The 8,792-nt window shown below is 35.2% G+C and overlaps 1 protein-coding gene across 1 annotated transcript; it reads right to left on the bottom strand.

The window, feature by feature from the left end:
• Positions 1-1,315: 1,315 nt before the first annotated feature.
• Positions 1,316-6,734, bottom strand: LOC133284831 (uncharacterized). The gene is made up of 13 exons (XM_061481942.1): positions 6,533-6,734; positions 6,309-6,398; positions 6,064-6,186; positions 5,575-5,742; positions 5,393-5,479; positions 5,127-5,254; positions 4,417-4,464; positions 4,269-4,325; positions 3,341-4,042; positions 2,909-3,070; positions 2,682-2,825; positions 2,365-2,565; positions 1,316-2,272 (listed from the first exon to the last, which is right to left on the bottom strand). Exons 1-13 carry the CDS (start codon positions 6,551-6,553, stop codon positions 1,627-1,629), a joined length of 2,577 nt encoding a protein of 858 aa, XP_061337926.1. The 5' UTR covers positions 6,554-6,734; the 3' UTR covers positions 1,316-1,626.
• Between the last annotated feature and the right edge of the window lie 2,058 nt (positions 6,735-8,792).

Genomic DNA, 8,792 nt, shown 5'->3' with positions numbered 1-8,792 from the left:
ATTTTACACCCGTGTAAGTTACACTTTCAATCTTATCAGTTGATCTCACTTATATCTAAGGGCTCAAATTTTTTAATAATATGGATTCACTTTTTCTACAGTGAATGTAGATAACTTATCTACAGTGAGCCCAAAACGACGTCGTTTTGAACAGAAATTAAGGTATTTTTGTAATTATAATTTATTTTAGGGTTATAATAATTTTTTTCATTATAATTTTTTAATTTTTCAACCCAAAACGACGTCGTTTTGGGAGCGAATGTAGATAACTTATCTACATTCACTTTAGAAACGTTAAAGCCTATATATATATATATATATATATATATATATATATATATATATATATATATATATATATATTTCAAACGAGTAAAATCAAGCCTGATAATACCTAACCTCACAAGATGAGAGTGTAATCAGCCCTTGGGGTTATCAATGATGCCACGGAACGTCGGTTCCAGTTCAAGAAAAGAACACCATTTATTAACCACACCAGTATAAAGCTATACTAACACCCAACCCGATGGTGGAATGAACTTAAAAGGATTGATATTCCTATTCTAGACAGGCAAACCCAGACCAGAACGATAAAAATACAGGGTCTGAACATTACATCAAAGCAAGAACAGTAAAAACAATTAATTACACTGTAAAGCAAAATCACCATGATGCTCAAATATATTTTCATATATTGTCACAAAAAGTTAAGTGCATACATGACAACAGATCCGTTCAAGTTATGCGGCTGTATCAAATGTCAAACTCAGGATGGATCCATAAAAATATAGCAATGCGGAGAAAATAAATGCTATTAACACTTTTTTCAACACACTATTATTTGGTGAAATCTCATGCTAGCCCCACTAAATATCCTAGACCCACGTTCTATTAGTAGGGCCAGCATAGCAACCAAATGTAGAGAATATTGGCGTGTTAAAAAAAACAAAAATGTGTTTCTAGCATTTTTCTTAGGGAGAATTCCAGAACATAATCCAGGAACAACTCTCGAGATGCCATCATTACAGAAAGCTTTGACAAATATACCGTGAGGAAGGACTAACTATATACATGAAACAGCTTATTGATCTATAGATGAAGTTCTTCGGGAGCAGCCTAAAATGGTAAAAGGAATGAGACATTCCACCTGAACTGAAGTTCAAAACGTAGATCTGCACAAGGTCCGCTCAGCAAGTCATCTAGAATTGCGATAAATTTCATCTATCAAATGACCAGAATGCTAATTTAGTACCAACCTCGTTAATAATATTCAGAAGTCCTTCAGCAGTAATATTGTCTTAAAAAAACTAGTCAATACTACCACCAACCACATCAAAGTTAGTGGGTACCAAGACAAGGAGAGAAAAAACCAACCAACCAGCCAACAAACAAACAAACAAAAGCATAAACTACAACAAAAGCAAGATAAGCTAAAAAATTATAAAAAAAGACCCCAAATACACCACCCAAAAAAGGGGAACTCCCAATTAAGGGAAGACAAAAATTACCAGTAAATAGAGGGGCAATGTCTGCATAAATAAAGCTTAAGTTTCCAAAAGAAGCTGAATAGATATTTGCCGACAATGATTTAAAGATAAAACAACTTAAAACTGAAATGAGTCATAATTAGTGATTCATGCCCCTCTTTGCTTTAAGGGATTCAAGTGCCTTATTCCGTAACTCAATCTCAAGCTTCTTTTGCTCAAATCCTGTCTCTTCATTATCACTTCGATGAGAACCAGCTCTTTCAGTTTCCTCGACGTCTGAAATACAATCATCTGTTTTGCTCTTCATTTTCAGCTTCTCTGCATGCCGTTCTTCCCTTCTGCGTCGTCTCTCTTCACGTCTTCTACGCTTTTCCTCCTTCCGCAACTTCCTCTCCTCCTTCTTCCTCCTCTTGGCTTCTTTCCTGTCCTCTAACTCAGAATCATGACTATAATCTTCATCCGAAGTCACGAATTTTCTCTCAGATCTTTTATGCTTTCTCCTATCCTTTCCTTCTCTTTTATGCTTGCCAATTTCCTCAGAACTAGAATCATTTGAAACACTCTGATTGACACAATCAACTTTTCCAACCAAACTTCGAGTTGTGTCTGATTTGCGGTGATGATCACTATCCTTGCCATGGTTTGAATGGGAATGATCCTTGTCATCAGATTTTTTAATATCAACAACACATGATTCATGAGCCTTCTCACAGGAAAAAGATTCTTTATTCACCGGCGACTTCTGTTGAGCTGGAGTTTCATCCACCTTTCCAGAAGATTTATAACTGTCAAACAAAGTATGCATTATCAGACAAATCTATGCAGTTTACGTGCATTAAAATTAGTTAGAATAACTGCAGTAAGACAACCAAATTACCTTTTTATCTCCCGATCTTTCTTGCTCAAATCAATGTTATCATCATAACCACGATATTCAGAAGCCAGATGACCAGCTGCCCTTTCAGAAGAGAATTCTTCTTTGTGATGAAACTTTCCAGGTGAACCATTTCTCTTACTAACAGGGGATGAATATTTTGATTTCTTTTGTGATAACTTTGATTTAGGATCCCTGATCTCTCTATCAAAGAGGCAGAGAAAATAATTAGATAAAACAGAGTGCAGAAAACTGAACAGATGTTATCACAGTATTTACATTCCACAAGTAAATAAAAGCTATCCAGTTAATACACAAACCTAGAAAAGTATGTTTCTTCTGCTCCTTCAATTGTCTCAGTGCTGTACTGACCAAGTTTTTGTGTTCCTGGTTTCTCAGGTCGACTCAAGCTTCTTTCATTGGTCAACTTCTCTCCTCTTTGCTTCTGAGGGCTCTCATGTGCACTACACATTGAGAAAAATGTATAAACATACCAACTCTGTGCAATAATGATTAGAAACATTGCATGAGAATTCAAGAAAATCACCTTCTATCTTCACTGCCAGTCCTATTTCGTGGATGAGGAGATACTGACTGAAGTGGAGACTTCTCAGGCATGGATTTTGAAGAGTTCCAATTCTTATCTCTCTGTACAGATCGCAGAGGGCTAGCAGGTTGATGAGCCTTAGGTGACAATCTTTCTTGTGTTCTGCAACACAGGTAACCCCACAATTTTATAAATTTCCCTTGCAAGAACTAACTAGTTAAAACTATCATTCTGCAAAATATGCAGTTTCACACAGGATTTGGTGTAGAGACATCAAAATTTTGCTGATTCTAAAGTCTACAGATACTTCAAAATTGTATAAATGGTTCTACATCTGAAATACTTCTTTTAAACAGTTTAATTAGAATCACAATAAAATCATGCACATTCAAGACAAACAAGATATGCAAATATTCCACCGTCACACTATACCTGACTCTCCCCCTAGAAGACTGCAGAGGAGTTCTTTGGTGTCTTGGAGAATTTCTCCTAACTGGAGATGGAGATACACGCCTTTGGGGGGATTGAGAACTCCATTCATCTGGAGAAGGAGACCTACGTGGGGAGGGACTTGACAATATTTTATTTCCAGAAACAGGTGATCTATGCTGTGAAGGAGATGGAGACCTGCGTCGAGGAGTTCTACTCCCATACCTTCGCTGTACAGGAGAGGGGGATTGCAGGGGGGAGCGTGATCTACGTCTTGCATGTATTGGAGGCCCTCGGCGCACAGGTGAAGGTGACCTGCGCCGCATGACCGGAGATCTTCGTCTCCAAGGGGAGGGTGACCTTCGCCGTCTTGCAGGTGATGGTGATCTATGATGACGCATTGGAGAAGGCAATCTTCGTCTTCTTACAGGAGAGGGTGTTCTGCGTCGGCGAAAAGAAGGTGAACTGCGGTGAAATGGAGAATACACTCGACGTCGCACAGGAGATGGTGATCTGTACTTTGAACGAGATCTAGATCTTTGCCTTGAATAAGATAATCCCCAGCGAGGAGGAGACCGCCATGGTGAATGCCTGCGAGGAGGAGAAATAGATTGTCTTTGTGGAGAACGACGAATCCTTTTAGGAGAAAGAGAGCGTCCTCGAGCTTCTGGTGACACAGATATACTCCTTGACCTGTGTCTACCACTAAATAACAAAAACTCATTTGTACAACTTCACAAACCCAAAAGGAAGATTAAATATGCAAAATTCTATTAATTAATGACAACAATAGGAGATGGGGAAGAAAACTAAAATCCATTAGCTTGTTAAGTTGCACAAATAATACCCCATCAGATTAGGCTAATGAACGGCAAAAGCAACAGGGATTAATCAAGTCAAAGAAACTAAGTTAGCATATATAAAAGCATACCCTGAATAACTTCTGGAATTTGAAAATGATTTACTCAACGACCTTGAAGGTGAGCCTCTGCAAAAGATAATAAATACCATCTATTCAGAGTTTCACAGTATAAAAGACAGGAAATGCATTAAAAAGTGTTGGTTTGTAATGGTGTTACCGATGAGGTGAAGTTGAGACTGCAGGTGAGTAAGGGGACCTAGAAAACCTGTAAAAGAGTACAGCTAATTAGTCCTGAGCTCAACTAAGAAGTTTCAAAGAGCTAAGCCGTGCTGGATAAGATTCCTCCACCAAAACACCCATTAAACATATTAAGCCAAACCCAACATTCAAATAATAAAGCTTAACCCAAACAAGTTGAAAGATAAATGCTTATGGCATCACCTAAGAAACTTCAAAAAGCATGCATATCTGAGACAATATCCAAACAGTAAAATATTACAATGGACTAAAATTTATTTGACAATTTTGTGTAATTTTGGAGTGACCATATTTTTGGTCATTTTTGTGTCATTGTGGTAAAATTAGAGCCCTATTAGCACACTGTATGTATGGTTTAGGAAAGAAGTTTGTCAACTTGTCAGCCAACATTAAAAATGCAAATAAAACATCCTGTTAACATGAAGGGTCCCTAATACTTTCAGATACTATTATAATCAGGGTTCTAGGTTGTCTATTCAAAACAATGCCAAACCACTCCCAACATGAATCACTTTATTAACTTAATGGAATGCACATATCCACCCACACTAAAAAATTGAAAACCCATTTAAGACAGTCCTTCAAGGTTTCACCCACTAAGAAACAAAAAAATGAAAAATAAAAATTAACAAAAATATTGCTTAAAAAGGATGCTTTTTAAAATAAAACCTGCTCTTTGCTCTCACACCATTTCTCTTGTCAGTTGCTTTCCCATCCTGAATGTAGTCTTCTGAATCCCTCAACTTCAAGGTTGGGTCTGAAGTGGTATCAGTATTCTTCGCATCAAATCCACCGTCCTACAGTAGTTTGAGGTAAAGGACATGAACCCAAATAATTGCAGAAGCTAGCTGAATGCCATGAAAACACAAACGAAAGTTAAAACCAAAAACTCAGCTCTATAAGATGCAAGTCCAGCATGTATTAAGTAGTATTACCAATTTCTTCGACCTCTCTTGCATGTCCTCCCTATCTTCCGTATCTTTTTTCCTCTGAATTTCGCTTGTTATCCTATCATTTTCAATCTGAACCACACATAGGATGTAGCTTTGTCAGAAATCACCCAAAAAAAGCTAAAAAGAAAAGGCATGACCAAAGGCATAGTGTGATTCAAGTGCACCTTCTTCTGCCTGATTTCTTCTTCTTTTGCATCCAAGAACTGCTGAGGAACACCGCTGGCATTTTTTTGTGCACTGAGAAGCAATGTCCAAAGCTCTTTCATGAACTTTCCAGTGTTCTTTTCCATAAAACCAGTAATTTGTATCTGAACTTCTTTCCCATTGACTTCCTGTGTCGTAATAAATAACATGTGGCCAAAACAGTTAACAGAAAAAGCAGAGGTATTATAAAAAAAAAACTATTATGAATCTAACAAGAGCAAAAAGTGCATGAAAATTGATGATGGCAATTTCAAGGACAAAGAAAATTGCATTATCACAACCAAAAAGGAAATTAACTTCGGGTAAATAAATGTAATGTACAAAAACACATCATTCAATATTCGAAACACCTTTTAAAGTTTAAACGCAACAACAAATTGGGATGAACAAACAAGAATGAAAAAATAATCAACGTTCAGTGAAAAACTATTAATTTAGGGATAAAATACCTTTGCATCCAGAAGACCATGTATGAAGTTAATAAGCACTTCATCTTCGAACCCAAGAAGCTCAGTTACCCTTCTCGTAATCCACGGCTTTATTACTTCCATATTCACCTTCGTCATGTTCACCTACAAGCCATTTTTCAGGCATTAAATATATCATGCTCTTCCACATCTCAATCCTTTAAATTACGTATACCAATATTTGGCCCCCCCCCCCCCCCCCCCCTCCAAAAAAAAAAATTCCGAACCAGATGGTCCAATTCCGGCGCAAACTTCTGCGATTTCAGCAGCTTCGCTTGCTTATTCGAAAACCGAGTGTCTTGGTCAGCAGATGTACCCTATACACAAAAGTTCATCACGAAATGTTCATAAGCATAGTAAAATGCACCAGCAGAACCAATCAACATAGCGTTCCTAAGATCTGAGAACTTTACAGATAACTTAGCTTCGATTAAAGTGGCGCTAAACTTACTCGAAAGAAACCACCCGACATCTTCTGGTAATTAGGGTTTCTGAACGGAGAGAAGAAAAAACAAGTGTTGCTGAGATTGTGAATGAGAATCTATACGCCAATAAAGTTCAATTACAGAGCAGCACTTTGGATCTATCTACGGCATGCGCCGGAAATGGAAGATGAAACGATTCTGGTTCTCAACGCTATGAACGAAGCTCACCAACTGTGAGTACTGTGAGGGCTCGACCTAATTGAACATATACGATTATAAATTCATCTCTGGAAGCCTTATTTACGATTTTACGCTTGGCATTTCTTTTGAAGGTTAAATTAAATTAAACTTCTAGAAAATCTTTCATTAATTTTCTATATTTTGAAAGTTTAGAGTTATGTTTGTATGATTTCAAAAAAATGTAATCGGATTTTTACCATGAGATTATTATCATAATTTTTTAACAATAAGCTAAATTTAATAACTCATCATGCTTGTACAAATTATAAATTCTCAAAAAAAAAATATTAATTGAATCTTCATGATTTGAAATATTTTTTCTAAATGAAGTTCTATCGTTGAAGTTAGTAATAAATTCCTAATAATATTTTATTAACAAGACATAATTAGGAATTTATGGAAGTACAAGAAATAAATTATATATTTTTAAATCACAAGGAGCTAAGTACCTACAAATGAATTTAACTTTTTTTAAAAAAAATAAAAAACTTTTTTTCTATATAACAATAAGTGTTGTAAAATATATAGTTTAATGTTTCCTCAATATATATATATATATATAAATATATATATATATATATATATATATATATATATATATATATATGGGAAATAATAGTCTTATATTGTAGGCGACCATTATCTTATGTCATAGACACTTCAACAAGTGTGCTGCTATTTTCTTTTCTCTTTTTTAGTGATGGGTCCCATTATTTTGTGTCTTAGCATAAGATATGCTCTCTCCTACAACATGAGAGTAGACAAACCCTATATATATATATATATATATGGATTTTATAAGAGTTATATTGTAGGAAAAGTGATTGTCTAATGTTATAGAGATTCATTTTGTGTGCCGTAGTTTTTTTTTTTTTGTTTGCTTCAAAAAGTGTGGGCCCCACGAAATGTTGTGTGTGTAAGAAATTTTTTTGTGTCATGTGAAATGATAAATGCAAACCCTTATATATATATATATATATATATATATATATATATGTATATATATGTATATCTGTGTGTGTAGAGGTTAATATGTGGATGACTCTTTGATTGTCCATGTCTTTTGGTGTATTATGTAACCGCAATATTAATAGTGTATTCAATGTATTTATTCCTTTATTATGTTCAAAGTCCTATACAAGGACATGACTCTTGTAAGAATGTGGATCATCCATGAATGATAAGGTTCTTGCATCATACTCTGTCTTATTTCCCTCAAATCTTTTACTCTAGCACGAATGCGCTCTACCTGGTCAAACCAAATTCTACCTAGCACTCTATCAAAATTCAACATCGTTTTGTTCCCTTCCCAAACCTTGTTATCACGCAAACATCTTGCACCGGTATTTTTCATCAACATCTTGTAGTTGCAGAGGTTACCAATTAAAAAGGAGCAAACTTACCAACCATCACTCTTGGATCTAAGAACAACATGGAAGATCAAGAATATACAGCCAAAAATTACAGATGGATTACACTTTTTCTATACCTCAAACAAATTATTTTAAATTATATAGGGATAGGATATTGTTACTACCAAATAATGTTAGTAGTTCCCTTCCCAAACCTTGTTATCGCGCAAACATCTTGCACCAGTATTTTTCATCAACATCTTGTAGTTGCAGAGGTTACCAACTAAAAAGGAGGAAACTTTCCAACCACCACTCTTGGATCTAAGAACAACATGGAAGATCAAGAATATACAACCAAAAATTACAGATGGATTATACTTTTTCTATACCTCAAACAAATTATTTTACATTATATAGGGATAGGATATTGTTATTATCAAATAATGTTAGTACCAATGTCACTATCATATCTTAACCGTTGATTTTCGTCAATCAATCATTATTATTTTCACAAATCAAACTAACCAATATCACTATCATATCTTAACCGTTGATTTTTGTCAATCAATGGTTATTATTTTCACAAATCAAACTCATTAATTAATTATTAATTTGTAACCGTTGATTGACGAAAATATATGATAGTAACATTATTTGGTAGTAACAATATCTTATCCCAATTATATATTAATAT

This window comes from Gastrolobium bilobum, unplaced genomic scaffold (genome assembly GCF_033153095.1).
Source record: "Gastrolobium bilobum isolate Gb01-03AN ecotype WA unplaced genomic scaffold, APGP_CSIRO_Gbil_v1 utg881, whole genome shotgun sequence".
NCBI classification, from domain to species: Eukaryota; Viridiplantae; Streptophyta; class Magnoliopsida; order Fabales; family Fabaceae; genus Gastrolobium; species Gastrolobium bilobum.
This window is presented reverse-complemented; position numbering and strand designations above follow the sequence as displayed.